The 19,880-nt window shown below is 33.1% G+C and overlaps 1 protein-coding gene across 1 annotated transcript; it reads left to right on the top strand.

Moving 5' to 3' along the window:
- Nucleotides 1-16,465: 16,465 nt before the first annotated feature.
- On the top strand, nt 16,466-19,241 carry LOC120258855 (S-norcoclaurine synthase 1-like). The gene is made up of 4 exons (XM_039266304.1): nt 16,466-16,759; nt 16,845-17,092; nt 18,549-18,873; nt 18,977-19,241. Exons 1-4 carry the CDS (start codon nt 16,484-16,486, stop codon nt 19,211-19,213), a joined length of 1,086 nt encoding a protein of 361 aa, XP_039122238.1. The 5' UTR covers nt 16,466-16,483; the 3' UTR covers nt 19,214-19,241.
- The last annotated feature ends 639 nt before the right edge of the window (nt 19,242-19,880 follow it).

Genomic DNA, 19,880 nt, shown 5'->3' with positions numbered 1-19,880 from the left:
TCTTCAACAAGTGCCTGTTGAGCCATTTGTTTGAGACTATTTGAATTTATATGCCCACACCGCTTGTGCCATAGCTTGGATTTCTCTATCACCCCTTGAGTCACTTGAGCTGCACCAACATCCTCCATATCAAATGGAAAAAGCCTCCCAGCAGTCATTTTTACCCTTGCAATCTCCTTGGTGGTCTTCTTGTCTCTAATAATGCATTCTTCATCTTCAAACAACACAGAATATCCAGAGGACATCAGTTGTCCTACGCTAAGAAGGTTGTGTGCCAGCTGAGGCACAAACTGCACTCCTTTGATGTCGTTCTTTCTTCCACAACTTGCATGAAGAGAAACGGTACCTATTCCCTCAACTTCAAGAGTCTTCCCATCTCCAAGTCGAACCTTTTGCTTAGGTGTATCATCAAGTTGTTTGAAAAGGTCTCGATCTCCGGTCATGTGATTTGAACAGCCGCTGTCAAGAAGCCAGACTGTTGCCGCCGTTTGTTCTTCACATCCAAGCCCGGCACTCATCACAAAGAGTGAGCCTTCTTCTGGTGTCTTTTCCTCTTCACTTGCAACATTCGCCCCCTTGTTTCTAAACCAGCACTGTGCCTTCATGTGCCCGTACTTTTTACATATGTGGCATTGCATTCCTTGCTTATATCTTCTAGTGTCATCAAGTGCTTGATTTAAGCTTTCACTTGAGCTTCCATGCCATCCTCCAGTCCTTCCTCATCCTCGAAAACGCCCTCTGAAGGAGCTGCTCCCGCGTCCTCGTCCTCCATTGAATGAGTTCACCTCACTGGAACCAGCATGAAATGCTTTTTCCTCTTCATCATCCGGAGTCAAAGCTAACATGGACTCATGTGTCTTGAGAGAACCACTCAACACTTCTACCGATAGTGTTTTAAGATCCTTTGCTTCAATAATTGAGGAGACCACATGCTTAAACCTAGGTGCAAGGCTTCTTAGGATCTTGGAGACAACAACCTTGTCAGGTACCTCCTCTTCAAGCAATCTAATGCGGTAGACAATGTCCAAGACTCGGGTGATGTAGTCTTGCACATTTTCAGCATGCTTTATCTTCATTTCTGTAAATTCCTGTTGTAGTGCATGTACCTTCACTGAGATAACATCAGAGTTTCCTTGAAACTCTGTCTTCAATATCTCCCAAGCCTCTTTTGCTGTTGAAGCTGAGGAGATTCGGATGAGAATCCTCGCATCAAGGGCTTGCTGGATCAAGAATAGAGCTTTGGCATCCTTGTCAATGCTATCATTGTTCCTATTCTCCTCTTCTTCCTCTTTGAGTCCGTCCTCCACCACATTCCAAAGTTTCATTGATCTGAACATGGTTTTCATCATGAGACTCCACAGATTATAGTTGTCACCTTTGAAAATAGGAACGTTGGCTTGTGAGTTGTGTGAAGATGAGCTACAGTCGGCCATCCCGTCTCTCTGATACCACTGATAAAATTCAGACACTCAAACCTCACACTTGTTTACACTCACAGCTCTTAGAAGATGATAACCAGGAAACAAACTTCAACAAGATGAAAATAACTTTGTTGACCTTTCTTACTCCACTACCATTACATATAAGAAGAGAAAAAGCAAAAAGCAAAAGAACACACTCCCAACCAGAAGATGACAACGCATACAACTAAAAAGTAAAAAAGCAAATGCTAGCTAGGATAACATAATGCACTAGGAAACAACTAGCTTCCCATGTCCAATCAGAGCACACAATTTCATACAACTCCATGCACGTGAACAGCTTGCACCAAAGCTCAATATTTGAGCCAAAACCTTGAGACTCCTGAGCAATCTTCTCCTCGAGACTTCTGATAAAAAGTTTCTGAGTATTCTCTAACAGTATTACATGTAACTTCCGGGAAACGAGAGTAAACAAAACGGAAAAGCTAGCCTTCATCCTGATTGGGGTCTTTCTCACCGGTAGCACTTCTGCCTGTAATATAGGCACAGGGATTTGTCAACACAAAGCTGCGCTGAATGCTCAGACCAGAAACTTCGAGCTTTACTTTTTTGCTTTCAGGGGCTTCATCGGAATCTCCATGGGCGCCTTTCTTTTTGGTCGAATGAGAGAGGCCCACTACAAACCCTGCCTCTGCAATCCGTCGTGAGTACGGTTTTTTGGGATGTTCACATGGCCTCATCAATATAGGAAGATTTGGACGAGTGGCATCTTCTTTAGGATTAACCAACCCACCAATTAATTGGTTCAGGCCCGTGAGGTTTGTGTCTGGAACAAGAGGAGCAAGTGGGCCATTCGGATGATATAAATCCTCCAAAGGCTTGCTTTTGGAACGAGTGGAGCACATGGGCCCACTATCAATGTTTTGAAAGCTCATAGAAGCTTCCATCACATGGCTTAATCTCTCATCATTTTGCTCATCACGTGGCAACAAATTGGGCTCTATGGGAGGTACCCAAGTTAGCTTGGGAGAACATGGTGTGGGGCCCTCGTTCACTCTATGTAGATCTGACCACGGTTCGGTTTCTGTTCGGTTTCGGTTCAAAACAGCCGGTTCCGATTTTATAAATTATAAAACCGGAATCGAACCATAGTCATAAGATTCCAGTTCTCGGTTCGGTTCCAATACGATTCCGGTTCTGGTTCGGTTCTAAATAATTTAATTCCAATTAATTAAAATATATAAAAAAATATATTATACATATTTTTTATTTAAAAAAATAAAATAGAACCGGAACCAGCCGTTCGGTTCAGGTTCCGGTTTTCAACTGATAAGAACCTTAACCGGAACCTTAAAGTTCCGGTTCAAGGTTCCGGTTTGGAACCGAAACCTTTTTTACGGTTCTGGTTCTGTTCCAATAGTGACGGTTCCAGTTTGGTTCTACGGTTTGAACCGAACCACGGTCAGGTCTAACCCTATGGACGTTCACACCATGCATGGCGGAAGTGATGTTGGTTTTTCGAATCACATGTGCCTTATGTGATGCTTCTTTCGAGAAGTCAGTGGAACCTGATATCGCCGATGATTTATCAACATGCCTTTAATCCATAGCGTGTCTTATAAGCTGATCGTACCTCCATACTGACAGCGCCGAATGTTGGTGAACTGCTAGTCCTTTAGAATATCTACCATACCGCATCGATTGACCAACAGTCTATTGAGAACCCTCCGTCGATGATCGTCGGCTGCCTCCTGTTAGTTTGAATGTTAGTCTGAATTAATTTCGTGTTGATAATAATCCAATCTGGATTCAAACTGAATAAAGTGGTCCATGAATTTATCTAATGGAATTCTAAGTTAACTCTAATTGGCACTTTGGATAATGATCTACTTAAATTTTAAGTTGAGTTAATCCTTTGATGGTAAGGATTATATATCGTACAGCACCAGGGGTCCCCAATCTAACGTTCTTGAGAATACCCAGCCCCATTGATGGGAGAGAACATGATAGATTGGAAGAGACTTTGGTTTCTTCAAGTGCAGATCTTAGTCCCTTCATTTGTGCTGTTTGATTTGCTATGGCTAGAGGTAAGTGATCCTGCTTCCCCTACATATTAATTACTTAATTAATGTGACATATTAGATGTCATACTCTGGTTTTATAATACGACATATTTACGTGCTTAGATATCGTATGTCGTACTCTGATTAAATTTCTAACAGTTGGTATCAGAGCGAGGTTTAACCTCTGCTTAGCATTGATTATTATTATTATTATTAATGATCATATTTGACGATCTATTTTAATTAATAGATGTTATATTACCATGATTATTAGTTGTAATCATATTTGAGCACTATATCTTTGTTTAATAGATGCATGATGTTTTTCTTCTTTATGATCATATTTGGTTATTTATTTTAGTTTATATATTGGATATAAACATGCGATTATTTTAATTTTGCAAATAACTTTGCATAATGGAGTTACATGGAGTGTAGGCTCCAAACTCCAGGCCGTGCAAAGATAGTGTCCGATGTGACACTACCATGATTGATCATATAAGAAGTTAGGGTAAAAACCTAATATTAAGTTTATTATTTTATTTTATTTATAATTTATTTGATTTTATTATGTCCTACATTAATCATTATTTTGAATGATGTTTAAATAAAATAAATTAATGGATGTTTTTGCAAAATTATTTTGCTTTAAACAAATCAAGTGTGCTTTTGCATGTTGAACCCTTAATATTTATTTATTTATTTTCAAAGGGTTTGTCTGTATGAATTATTCATATATTAAGTGGATTAATTATAATTTGTATAATTAATTATTTACATTGAATTTGTTCATCTATATGGTTGGTATGTCATGTGATTGAATGAATTATTGTTAATTATGGAGTGGCCACAACATCCATGATTTTATTTTATTTTACTTTATTTTATTAATTACACATTAAGAGTGTGATTGATCACATTTAGTTTAAATGTCATGAATTGTAATTAATTATGATTAGTATAATAATTTTGCCTAGGGGTGGCAAAAATTCGGGTCCGGATAAAATCGGGTCCGGACAACTACTAATATAAATAGAAAAACTTGTGTCCGGACCCGGCCCGGTTTTAAATCCGGACAAATTTGCCATGTCCAAACCCGGTTTATTTTAAAACCGGGTTGTCCGGATGTTCAAATTTGTCCGAATTCTATAAGCTATTTTTTTAAGTTAGCTCAAATATTAAATTATACAAAAAAATAATTTAATTCATATTAAATGTAAAAAAACATCAATAATCCAAAAACTCAACTCAAATTATAGAAAAAAATCTAAGTGTTAATAGAAAAAAACAATATATGTTTAAAGTTTTTTTAGAAGAATGGAGCTTAAAAAACAAATGGGCCTAAAGTTGTGGGAACTTTTAAAGTTTTTAGGGGTTAAAAGGGGCCCTGTTGTCCGAATTTTCTATGTCCGGACCGGCCCGGATTTAAATTCGGACAACCAAGCCATGTCCGGACCCGGCCCGCATTTGCAAACCTTATGTCCATACCCTTTTTATTCCGGGCCGGACAAAACCGGGCCGGCGGGTTCGGACAGATTATTGCCACCCCTAATTTTGCCCCACAAGCATGTTGTTATGTTTCTCATAATTAATTAGGATAAAATAATAAATAATTTTTATTACTTAAGTCACCCACATGTATTAAGTAGTTTTAATTATTTATTAGTTTTATCAGGTGGCATGTTGTGATTCATTATGTTTGATATAATGATTTTGCCCACAGGGATTTTGTTATATTTACATAATTAATCAGGATAAAATAATGGTTAATTTTTATTTCTTAAGTAGCCCACATATATTAAGGAATTTTAATTATCCATTAGTTTTATTGGTGCTTGTGAATATGTTTTTGTATCTATATCTTTTTCCACATGGAGATTGTGATAACAAATTGATTCATGTTCTCTTTCTGTATAGCTTGCATTAGTAAGCATACGAACTTGTTTTATTTGCATTGAATTTGTTTATGCATATTGGCATATGTCACGTGATTGTATAAACTTCCTGATTTGGAAGTGTCATAGCATCCATGATCATGTAAATTATACATTAAGACTTTGCAAGATCACATTTAGGATTATTGACATATATTATGATTAATTATAATTAATAAATATACCTTATTTGGATTAAGTTTTGTTTATGTTGTTAAATTTCACTTGTGCATAAGGTTATCTGTCATGTGATTGTACGATTTTCATTTATTATAGAGTTGCCTCAACACCTATGATAATGAATAATTGTAAATTAAGCGCTCTTGCATGATCACATCTAGATTGAATGACATAAATTCATATTAATTATAATTAATATTTAGTAGTTTTGTTTGTATCGAACATGGTTTATATTTTGTATTGATAAATCTTTATTTACCAATAAGGTTTTATGTCATGTGATCGTATAGTTTTAATTGATTATGGACTAGTCACAATAACTATGATTATGAAAAACTATACATTAAGAGTTTTTACATGATTACATTTTGATTAATGACATTTGGAGATGCTTTCTTTCTGCGTTAAATTGATTTATATTTTATACTCATTATTGAACCTTGTTTATGCATACAGTTGGATGTCATGTGATCATGTGTATTAGACTAATTATGGAGTTGTCATGATTATGTAAAATCACACATTAAAGTGCATATATGATCACATTAAGATTAAATGACATAAGTTGTGATTAGTCATGATTAATATGATAATTTTGCCCCACAGGGATTTTATTGTATTTTTCATGAATAATTAGGATAAAATAATGAAGAATTCTTATTTCTTAAGTCGTCCACAAGCATTAAGAAATTTGATTATCCATTATGTTTATCAATAAAGATGAATCTATTGTGTGTTTATGTCTTCACCCACAGGAAGATTATAAATGACACTTGATTCATGTTTTAGATATGGCTTGCATTGGCAAGCATACCGATTTGTTTTCTTACCTCCATTTTGTTTCATAATCATGATTATTTTATTTGTAATAGTTTTAGTTCCAAGGTTTTTATATGATAATTGAATGTCCTCTATTTAAGTGATGATAACTATATAGTGTGAAAAGATCATTTCTTCTCTTTTTAAGTATATGGGCAATGTTTACATTATTATGAACTTTGAACTACATATTGGTTTGGACACTAGTATTTAGAGGGTGATTGTCTTGTATAATTATTATGAGTGATGTGATTACTTTGGAATAATATTTAATAAAATCACATAACTACTAGTATACGTAGTTAGTTCTTAAGTGTAAATATATTAAGGATTTGCTAAAGACTATTGATTTCTAATTTAGAACTTTGGATAAGCCATCTCTAGTATACTAATATTAGAGTTATTAAAGATACGATTGTTGCACTCAGTCCAAATACGATTGTTGCAATTAAAGATACGATGGGTTATTTGGACTGAGTGCAAAAATCATATCTTTAATTACATGGTTTTAGATTGTTGCACTCAGTCCAAATAGCCCTGCAGATAGCGTGGATTAAGAGATTTCCTAGAGGCTAAGGGTATAGACTCCCCCTAAGCACCCAAACGGAGCAGACCTCGGTGAGGGAGTAGAGAAGGGTCAACACATTGAAAAGCTCCCCAAAATTTGCCTAGAAACACTGTGAAAAGGGCAACTAACTAGGTTTGATTTTTCATTTCTTCTTTCTTAACAAAACTTTATATTTGAAGCTTCAGTATAAAAAAAATATAACTTCTACATTGAAAGTTTCTTCAACCAACAACTCTATTTTAGTATTTTTAACTCTTAAATAAAATATTAAAAGAATATTCTTTCCACTTCATAATTTATATATTCATACCGTCAACAACTTTAATCAACTTTAATTCTTTTTCACTTTTAACCATTGAGTTTAAATATTATATTATTTAAATATATATTTTATTTTTTATATTTGTTACGAATATGTATAATAAATTCTTCAGCAATATCTGTGGAAGTGGCAGTAATATGCCAGACTATTAGCCCCATATACTTCTAACTTCATTAGTTATATTTTGTGTGTTGTAGTTTTTTTTATTGTTGTCGATGACAATCTATGTTAAGACTATTTACTATATTTTTATTTGATTGTTCATGTAATTTACCCTAGTTTTAATGAATTTATATTTCTTTTATTATTTTCTTCAATTTTTTATTTCTTATTAATTAAAAATATAAAATTAAATTATAAGTTATTAATTTGATTAAAATATGAAATTATAAGTACAAATTTTATAATGATGTATATTTATGTGGCTAAAAGTAGACCAAAATTGTAAATTAATAACCCAAACTTTATTAAACAACTATTAAATAGAAAAAAAAAAGACTCTTGCTATAGTGACTCGTAGCTATTTGCGCTTCAATGTAGCAAAAATTTGATTTGGGGCACTGTTGGAGCGCGTCATGTGCCAAATCAAGGCATTAGCTTCAAATCCCATGCCCGGTTATAGATGCTCTTATAACCCCATTGTTGATATAATGAAAATTCAAGTGGCTTACCGGTCCTGTGATTTCCTAGCACTTAATTGAAGACGTTTTTCAAGCTAAAATTGGTGTCTCGCATTTGTGTGGTAGTCACGGCCCAAACTAGGCTCATCGGACCAGGTGCGGGGACAAACAATCACACACCCATAGTGCGTAGCACAATAGGCATGCAACGCCTCAGAATCTATCTCAAGATTGAACATACAATCTAACAAAACAGTAAATTCCAAAAGTCAAAACCAAAAATATACAAAATTTACCAAATACTAACTCAGAGTTTACAATATAGACAAAAATTTGAGCTCAAATTAGACTAGGGACATGTTTGCTATTGGTTCACTCCTGCTAAGCTATTATACTCCTGAGATGAAAACAAATAACAACCAGATTATGAGCTTGATAACCTAGTATATAATCCACTACAAATAATGGGATGATGTGAAATTTCGAGATTTAAAAAAAAAACAGAAACAAATCAAATCATATTAGATAGTACAAATATTTATCAAAAATATAGTTCATAAAATCAAAGTGGTCAACAAAATAAAATTTAATAACATACAAAAATATATGTCTCCAATCACTATAGCCAAAACAAAATATCAGAGATTATTTATTTAAACTCGGTGAATCGAGCCAGATTTTTAGAGCTCATTTGTTTACCCTAGGTTTCTTGAGCCAGATTATCAGAAACTGTTATTTTTTCACCGATGGTAACGGTGTGAAACTATAGACTCTTATCAGAGTTTCATGTCAACATGATCAGTGTTTGATTAACCTCCAGTGACAGGGTTAGTGCCTAGTTAATTGGAGACAAAACGTACTTATGTCAAAAAGACTTTATTATCCGAAAACAAAACAAAATATCAAAATTTCAGACAGAACTTCATGTAGGTCAGGATTTGCAGAATAATTCATCGAGAGAACATATGAACATATGCATGATCCCTTTTTTTATAGCAAAAACAATCCAATTATATTTAAAACAATTAATAAATTAATATATCAAGGATTAACAAATATAATCAAGATTGCAAAAATTAACAAAGTCAAGATGTGGGAGTTTATGTTTCAAGAAAAGAAAAACAATTTAAAATTCAATATATATTTAATATCAAAAAATTAATTAAAGTCCAACAACGATTTAATATTAATCGATTTAGTCCCTCTAATATAGTCAATCTGCTCCTTTGGTCCCTCTAATATGATTTGTCTGTAGGAGGTCCTTCTATTTTAATATTTGAAAAATGTGACTCCCTCTCTCTAATATAATTTGAACCTAGGAGGTCCTTATGAGGGACTTACATTTCTCAAATGTTAAAATAGAGAGATCTCCTAGGAATAAATTATATTAGAAGGATCAAAGGGGCAGATTGACTATATTAAAGGGACTAAATAGGGTATTCTACCAAGATTATAGAAGAAAACTTTAAAAATAATTTTAAAAATAAATGCATAAATTCATAATTGTCGGTAATAAAAGATTGTACATATATACATACATTTATATGTGGTGTTACTTACCTAATTAACGGCTGAACAAATTCCATGCCTTACACTGAATCAAGCATCTTTAATTCGAAACTAGGGGTGGCAAAAATTCGGGTCCGGACAACTACTAATATAAATAGAAAAACTTGTGTCCGGACCCGACCCGGTTTTAAATCCGGACAAATTTGCCATGTCCAAATCCGGTTTATTTTAAAACCGGGTTGTCCGGATGTTCAAATTTGTCCGAATTCTATAAGCTATTTTTAAGTTCGCTCAAATATTAAATTATACAAAAATAATTTAATTCATATTAAATGTAAAAAAAACATCAATAATCCAAAACTCAACTCAAATTATAGAAAAATCTAAGTGTTAATAGAAAAAACAATATATGTTTAAAGTTTTTAGAAGAATGGGCTTAAAACAAATGGGCCTAAGGTTGTGGGCTTTTAAAGTTTTAGGGGTTAAAAGGGCCCGGTTGTCCGAATTTCTATGTCCGGACCCGGCCCGGATTTAAATTCGGACAACCAAGCCATGTCCGGACCCGGCCCGCATTTGCAAACCTTATGTCCATACCCTTTTTATTCCGGGCCGGACAAAACCGGGCCGGCGGGTTCGGACAGATTATTGCCACCCCTATTCGAAACACCCTATATTGAGATTAAATTCCAAGGAAATCAGAACTCCTTCTGCACAAATAACAAGATTTAATGGGGTGCTTCTGAACACAATCACTAGAACATCTTATCCTATAGTAAATTAATAATAACTATAATTTCAACCAACGTTGTACACTCACAACTATGGGTTCTATTCTAATGGCAACAATAGCAATGGCAGAGAAATAGCATCAGGCTAAAACTAAACCAAACCAAACTAGAAACATTAAGGAATTACATACTAAAACTTAAGAGAATTATAGGGCATTGGAATTTTTGATAAATCAAGCTCCACAAATCAATGATTTGATCGTCAATTTAAAGGAAAACACCCACTAAAGTGGTATACATAAGACTATAATGCTAGCAGTAATAAAATATGGCAAGTTTGATAAATCAATAGAGTTTGGTTCTTGCATGCATGGCCATTTTTATTTCCCAGAACTCTCCCTTTCATGGGAAGCTAGCTCCCCATGTGTCTTCAACATTAACCAAGATACAATTGTTCTCTACTTCTCAACAAACTTGTCAAAAATCTCACTTTCATAGCAACAACAATATACATGCTCAACGAAAATTCAAAGGCATAGGGACAAACATAATTTATTTCCAAAAAAATTCCATTTCTCATATAACCCTTACATCACTGACCTTGATTTTCAAGAACATAGGAGTGTGGATGACATTTGTATATATGTGAAAACAAAACAAGCACTTAATTCTACTTACCAAACAGGAGGAGAGCTATAGATTTGCTACAAGCATCAATGGTCATAGTACCATAGAACTTTTAATAGTCCACAATTGATTGGCATCAATCAAGAGAGCAAAGAATAGCCTACCTTGACAATAAAGGAGAATTCTCTAGAAGAAATCCTCTCGATGACACTGTCGCCACTACCACGTAATAGAGGAGACAAAGACATGACATGATTCAAAATTCTCTTTTTTTTTTTAAACAAGTGAGACTGATTCATCAGGTAGTGGGTTATGGATCAGATATTCTAAAAAAATTTAGTGGTCATTGAGGGTAAGAGACGGGTTGGTGAAATAATAAAGGGAAAATTACTTATAAGTCCCTGAATAGTTTCATTTTCCCCAAACAGTCCTTCTGACATTTCAAAATTCCAAACAGTCCTTGCTTTATTAAGCTATATACTTTTTATCCTTGATGTTACCTCCGTTAGTCTATTTAATGTGTATTTCCACAAATGCCCTTGTCAGATGAAATGAAAAGTTTTGTTTTCAAATTCCCACCAAGAAAAATTTTCAAACTCCCACCAAGTCACAAATGGCCCTGTCAGATGAAGGAGATTGTCAAGGTCGTCATTCATGGAAGCGAGGTAAGTAACTACGATTTGTTTGGATTAGAGAGACGCGTCATTTGCCGATGGCGAGCTTGGTGTAAGATGTAAGGTTAATCTATATGTGTATTTGCAGAGTATTTGTGTTTTAATAGATAGTTTGTGTGTATTATTAAATGTTTGTGTGTATTATTAAACGTTTGTGTGTATAATAGCCAATTTCCATGTATTATACCCAGTTGATGTTTATTATACTACATTTAAATTTATAGTGTTTATTTTTTGTGTATTATACATAGTTAACGTGTAGTTGATATGTTAATCTGCTGGTTTAAACTTATGAATATGCTAGCAAATAGATGCAAACTATTAAACATGTGGGAAACATACCTTTGTCCTAAGATATAGAAGAAAGTGGAACAAATTATAGAAGACAATCACAATATCAGGGTGGGCCTATTTAACATCAACAACTACAAAGTTGTAGACAAGAACAACAACATAGTCAGCTTGTGGATATGGAAGTACTCCTGCAGAAGATGGGAAGTGTGTGGCCTCCCATGCAAGCATACATGTGTGGCAACATGCAAACATACGCAAATGGGGTTTTGCATGACATTGGGGTTTTTTTTTTATTTTGGACCATAATCACCATTCATATAATGCAGTCATAGCTGACTGAATGATATTGGGGTTTTTACACACATCATTCCTATTTACTACACTTGTTTTTGAGTATTATACGAATGTCTTGTGTATCACCAATGATTTCTGTGGATTATATATTTTTCCTGTTTATTAACTACATTTAGTGCATAATTTTATTAACCGTACAACTGTCAACACATAGCTTCCCAATGCCCTGTTTCAAGGGTATTTTGGTCATTTCATCACATGTGAGGATATTATAATGAATGGGGGTAGTATGGTAATTTCAAATGCCATTCAGAGGGTATTATCATCATTTCGTGAGCTTGGATTTGTGTTTCTTTGGTTAGGGGCAGTATGGTAGATTCTAAATCCACATAACTGTATTTTTAACACCATTTAAAGCATTTGGATTAAAAAAAAAACATTAAAGGATAGACCTTTTAGGGGGCGTTTGGTTCACAGTAATGATATATTACCATGGTAATGAGATTACCTTGGTAATGTGATCGGGAATGTTATATGCTTGGGAATGTTGTGGTAATGTGAGATTACCATGTTTGGTTGAGAATTTATATTACTGATAATCTTTCATTACTATGTTTAGTTAGTCATGGTAATCACCTCGATGAATATGTCAAATTTACCAAAAATACCCTTTACATATAAAATTTTGAAAAAAATATAATTTAAAAGTATTTAGATAAATAAATAATTAAATTATAATATTAAAAAAATTATTTTTTAACAATTTTTAAAAATACCTTTGTATTTATCAAAAATACCCCTACGTATAAAATTTTTAAAAAAATATAATTTAAAAGTATTTAAATAATTAATTAATTTAAATTATAATATCAAAAAAATTATTTTTTTATAATTTTTTTAAATACCTTTTGTATTTACCAAAAATACCCCTATGTATAAAAAAATTTGAACAACTTAATTTCAAGTATTTAGATAAATAAATAATTAAATTATAATATCAAAAAAATTATTTTTTTACAATTTTTTTAAAAAATACCTTTTGTATTTACCAAAAATACCCCCTACGTATAAAAAAATTTGAAAAAAACTTAATTTAAAAGTATTTAAATAAATAAATAATTAAATTATAATATAAAAAGATAATTTTTCACAATTTTTTTAAAAATATCTTTGTATTTATCAAAATATGTCTACGTATAAAAATTCGAAAAACTTAATTTAAAGTATTTAGATAAATAAATAATTAAATTATAATATTAAAAATAATAAAGGAAAATAAAAACTAGGGAGTGTAATAAGGAATAAGATTAAATGAGTGGGGGTATAATTGGAAAAAAAATACATGCCAGATTACCACCAACTTGGTAATCTGGATGGACACCTGTTTTGGTGGTAATGTGATTACCACCTTACTTGGTAATATTTCACTATTGGTAATCTTACATTACCATCAACATTATCATTGCTACAGTAACCAAACATGATAATCTGAACAGATTACCACCAGATTCCTGGTAATGTTTGCACATTACCGCGAACCAAATGCCCCCTTAGGGATATCAAAACTTGAAGGAATTTATTGTGATAATGCAAATTATATGGTGATGAATAGTTACTTTCCTGTTTTCAATATCATTATTCAACTTAATTATTATAATTAAATATTTAAATTAAATAACTTTCTTTAATTATTATAATTAACTAATATAATTTATTATTTAAATTAAAATTTTATATAAAATAAACAATAATTAATAAGGAATGGTCAAACATTTTCATTTATAAAATAATTTGAATATCATTATTCACTTTAATTATTATAATTTAATATCAAAAATAAATAATTCATTATTATTATTATTATTATTATTTTAAATTAATAATTCTTATTTAAAATTAAAAAGGAAAAACATGTTAAGCCAATGTATACCGTTAAATCTTGTACATGGGAATGGGCAAAATAAACACTTGTCTTTTGGTTATGCCCTTAGCCACAATTTGGATTGCCAGTAGTCTTCATATTTTGTTGTTCAACAAAAATTTAACTAGCATCATTTTTGTCCTATTAAAAGCGAACTCATCTCTTCTGGTTCTGGGACCAGGGAATATTTTGGTTCCAACTTATTAAAACTTGACATGTGTCCCCAATCACAATAGAAAAAATATAATAATATCATATTAGACACGTGTCAGAATATGATAGGTTCAAATTAATATATTCTCTGGTTCCAGAACCAGGGGAGATGAACTCATTAATTAAAAGCCACTAATGGTGAAAATATTGTGTTCATGTTTTTCATCTACTGCAATTCAAGTCATGATATTCCAACCACATTGTCTCTTTCAAGACTAGCTCAGTATTAGACCAAATTTGATTGTTGTATGGCTAATTCTTATTGGATTCTCAATTTTAGCTCTTACATCAACTGTCACTTGTTTAGAATATCTTCGGATCATGCCCCACTTTTGTTTGTAGTTTTTTATCACATTTTTTTTCAAAAAAAAATAAAAAAAATAAAACAAAGTTTTCACATTTGAAAACTTTTATTGGGATAATTATATTGTTATTGTGTTATTAATTAAACTTAAAATTACAATCCAAAGCCTTCTCCTCCGATGCACTGCATGGCTTTTTCTTGCCTAATAACTCACACGAGATCAAACCCTATAAATTGGAAAATTCCTTGCATGCTGTAGCGGTCAACAAAAGAATATTTGACAATTATGACAGGCGATCAAGAGTCAAGGAGGGAGTATGCAAAAGGGAAGCAACAGTATGCAGACAAGTGTCAGGGTTTAGGGTTTAGTCACGGAGTTTCCAGACTTTATTGTGGGATGATATGGTTGTAATGAGTGACGTAGAGAACAAGGCACCCAAAAAAGATTGTTACTCTTTCAATTAATCATCTTTTCTCTCTCTTTTGCCTCTTCCCGGTCTCCTTCACGTCTTCATCCATTCAGAATCCCTAGCCGCCGCCCCGAATCGCTACACATGCATTCCTTGGATAGGCCATCAAGGACATTGAGCTGAAAATTAGAACATTAGAAACTTCTCATGACTTAGAGAGTGATCCCACCCAATTGAATCTAGTACTAACGTGGATGATACGTTTCTTGATCAACATTCTTTAAAATAATTAAGCTTGACAATCTGGACTAATGCGATATATAATTTATTTTTGTAAAAGATCTATAAAATGAGGTCAGCAATCTGGACTAACGTGGATTCAAAATAATACTGCTATGAGATTTGGATACGAAAAGCTCCTCCAAAGTGCTCCTAGAATTTTTTATTATCATATGTATCATTAGGCCTTTATATCTGAATCAACTCTTTAAATTCTAACACGGCTCTTTTGAATGCTTTATAATTTCTTTGGCTCTTTTAAGTTCACTTTAATATTTGAATGGATTACTGATATCAATAATCTAGAAATCTCTGACTCTGTAAAATAATAATAAGTGGAATTAGCAAATGCTGAGGTTCACCATTGGACTTTGGCCCAATTTCTAGATTTTGATTGCCAACTACCTTCGGGTCTATTGGTACACAGGCTGCCGATAGAGCTCTCACCGAGTGATGAGAGTTCGATTCTTGGCTGGGGGCACATTTTTGGGAGTTGTGAAAAGTGGTTGTGTACGGGTGGTTTCAGCGCCCACTTGAGCATGGCCCCGTCCCCACTTGTTCCACCGAGACTTGTGCACGTCCCTGGGGTCTGATGCAGCGGTATACTCGAACTGTTGATTCACGCACGAATACCCAGTACAAGTCTTCAAAACCTGTTGATCAAAGATAGCCAGGAATTGGAAAAAAGAGAGTAAATTTTATTATTCAAGATAATAACTATTACAAAACTGATCCTACTCTCGCCCATAAGCTTACATTAAATAGGAAAAATAAAAGATATGAAAATAATCCTAAAAACGGAGATAATTCGAAAATATACTAAAAATGGTAAATTTTCAAATACCGGCAAGAAATAAAATTGTTAACAAAATAAATGCTAACGCCATAAACGGCTTACAAATCAGAGATTTCTAGCCAAAGTAATAGCGAAATCAATTATTACTAAAAATAGCAAAATCAGGGTTTTCGAGGTCTAAACGATGGAATTTGGCCAAAATCATGCATGACTCACAAGTTTGCATAGCAAACTGGTGACTTGTGTCCGTTGGCCCGTTTCCCATCAGACTAGGCCCAAGAAACCCAAAAACTCCACCGCCCGGCGAATTACTAAAATACCCTTATTACTTCAAGTCCCACTTCCTAAAAAAAATTTTCAATTTTGATTCTTGAATTTGTGAATAGCTGACAAAAAGGATGCTATTTAAGGATATGTTCTAACGTACATACTAAACACACACCAATTAATACAGTTGTAAACTAAACAACGTCCTCCATTATGGATCAGTGCACCGGACCCGTCGACATGGCCGCCCTGAACAATGGCAAAGCGTCGGAGAGGTTGATGGGATCTCTGACAGTGGACAGCGTGCGGGCCCTAGCCACATCTCTCACAGCCACAGATCACATTCCTACAAGATACATCCGACCTGAAGTCGAATCCGAGGCCGTCATCATCCTCGGTGCGGCAGACGAAGATGAAATCCCAGTCATTGATTACCACAAACTACTCGACCCAGAGCTCTCTGACGCCGAGTGCTCCAAGCTCCACCTCGCTTGTCAAAACTGGGGTTTCTTTCAGGTTGGCAAAACTTCACAATGAATCCAAGCGACCATTTTTTTCTACTTCATTTATATTAAAGTTAGGCTTTTCATCAAACATGCAGTTGATAAACCATGATGTTCCTAAGGAGGTGAGTCAGAGGATGATGTTTGTGATTGAAGAGTTCTTCAAGCTTCCATTAGATGAGAAGATGCTGTTCAAGCAGCGTCCTGGCCAACCTGATGGTTATGGCCAGTTGTTTGTTGTCTCTGAGGAACAGAAGTTAGACTGGGCTGACATTCTCATCTATCATACCTGGCCTCTTCATTTGAGAAAAAATGCATTATGGCCTACAAAGCCATCTACTTTCAGGTTTTATTATTATTATTATTATTATTATTATTATTATTATTATTATTATCAGAGAGCACCCCTTGCCCCCAACCAATGTTACATATATATATATATATATATATTCGGAGGAATAGTTGGATGCATTTATGCACCCATACCCTCTCTCTCTACTCTCTCACTGTCTCTAACTCACACACACACTCTCTCTCCGTCTCTCCATCCCTCTATATATATATATATGTTTATTAGTTTATATATATTCAGAGGAATATTTGGATGCATTTATGCATCCCTCTCTTCTATCTCCCTCCCTCTATATAAATATATTTTCATAATTCATTGGATCTTTATTTCCATTTTCCTAAAAATATTATTATTTTTACAAATTAATACTGATAGTTTAAGAACAAAAATAAAATTTATTATTTAGATATTTTATAAATTAGTTTAAATAACATAAAACATTCTTTTCCCAAAAAAATTATTGTTTGGTCCTAATTTATTACAAATTAATTTATATAGAAAATATATATATATATATATATATTTTAAATTGCGAATATTTATTGGTTGAAACCGTGGTTTTTATTAGTTATTTAACATATAAAATATACTAGGCATTCTCCCCGGTTTCACATCGGAGTTTTTAAAATTTTGCGAGGATTTTGAATCAATATCATATATAAAATAATATAATTAAACAACTCCTACTATAGAAACTATTTTATATCTTGAATTTCAAAGTTCTTATGGACATTTATTGCATAAATAATTAGGTGTAATTAATATTTTTCAATTATTAATATTATAAGTAATAAAAATAAAAACTTAAATGTTATAAAAAAAATTAAAATTTTTCTTTGAAACGCTCTCAAAATAGATTATACATCTACTTTAATAGTATGTATATATATATATATATATATATGTTTTAAAGAAATAATTATAAAAATTTAATATTTTGCCACTTAATTTTTTTTGAGATAAAAAATTGTGAATGTATATTTTTTAATTTTAAAAAAAATCTAAAAATTTTATAATTTTTAAATAAGCACCGCTTTCTTTGTTCTTCTGGTTCTGCCACTGATTATTATTATTACCAGGCATTTTCCCCTACTTCGCATTTGAGATATTAAAATTTTGTGAGGAGTTTTGACATAATATCATATATAAAATAATATAATTAAATAACTCAATTATTTTATACACTGGATTTTAAAGGTCATATGGACATTTATTACATAAATAATTAGGTGTAATTAATGTTTTTCAATTGTTAATATTATAAGTAATATAAATAAAAACTTAAATGTTATTAAAAAAAATTAAAATTGTTCTCCGAAACGCTCTCGGAGTAGATTATACATCTACTTTAATCGTATGTATAGATTATTTCTTTATTTGTTATTATCTTAGTTAAACAAATATTTATCAGTGTATTTGTTGGTTTTTTTAAAAAAATTTTAATTCTCAGGGATGCTTTGGATGAGTATTCCATGGAGGAGAAGAAATTGGCAAATTGTCTTCTTGGATTTATGGCTAAAAACTTAGGACTTTGTCAGGCAGAGATAACAGGAAACTTAGAGAATGGAGTTCAAGTTGCGAGGATAAACTGCTACCCTCCCTGTCCTGTGGATAGGAAGGTGTTGGGCTTGTCCCCTCACTCTGATTCTTCAATTTTAACTCTTGTTCTTCAAGTGAATGATGTTCCAGGGCTGCAAATCAAGAGAAATGATAAGTGGCTCCCCATCAACCCTTTTCCTGGCGCTTTTATTGTTAATGTTGGAGATGCTTTGGAGGTAATTTATTCATTGATTCTCTTTCAAATATATATAAGTTCACAACCCATAATAATACTGTACAAGAAGTAATTAAATTACGTCTTTTTTTTCCTATACGTAGATAATTAGCAATGGAAAATACAAGAGCATTGAGCACAGGGCAGTCACAAACACAAAGAAAGAACGCTTCTCTATTGCAGTATTTCATGGTCCAGAGAGTAATGGCACAGTGGGACCCCATCCAGAGCTAGGTGAGCCACTCTACAAGAGTATGGACTTTGAGAGTTATACAAATCTCTACCTAGCATCTAAACTAGATGGAAAGAGCTTCTTGGGTCGCTTGAAACTGAACAAATAATGCGACTTGCACCTTATGTATTCTATTATCACTTTTGTTTTAGAATAAAATGCGCGTGAAATATCCTCGCATCTAACCTAGTGGTTTATCCACATTTTCAAAAATAAATAAATAAATAAATAAATAATCTTCAGCGCGTGTTCAGCTCAAACAATTAAAGGGAAAAAATCAGCAGTACATGTATGAACAATTATACATGCAATATTAACACCACGCAGTAAATTGATTTGAATTCAATTGTTAATAAAAACAAAGTGGTAAGGCATCCTATTTCCGTGATGACCCCTTTTGCCTATCATTTGTCCTTTTACGGATGATTCCCGGCTTGGTACAAACTTGTTTTACTGGGATTGGGTTCTGCATTTTCTTTGATAAACATGCATTTATATTGTCTTATCATCTATGAAGGACTACTTGGACACCTGATTTGTTTTGAAGTTCAAGATAGACTTGCTGAATCATGCATGGTATCCAACGCTCTCTTAGGGTTCGAACTCAATAATAATAATTATAATAATAGTCAGCTGAGTGATATCACATTAAGCAGTAGAAGGAATGAGACATAGCATAGAAACCGTTGCTTTTTGGTGTTTGCGTGAAAAGTAGCAATCCTATACATAGCATAGCAAGTTAGCAACCACTGTGCGTGGCTTTACTCGTTGAGAAT

The sequence above is a fragment of the Dioscorea cayenensis genome, chromosome 4 (assembly GCF_009730915.1).
Source record: "Dioscorea cayenensis subsp. rotundata cultivar TDr96_F1 chromosome 4, TDr96_F1_v2_PseudoChromosome.rev07_lg8_w22 25.fasta, whole genome shotgun sequence".
Taxonomy (NCBI): Eukaryota; Viridiplantae; Streptophyta; class Magnoliopsida; order Dioscoreales; family Dioscoreaceae; genus Dioscorea; species Dioscorea cayenensis.
This window is presented reverse-complemented; position numbering and strand designations above follow the sequence as displayed.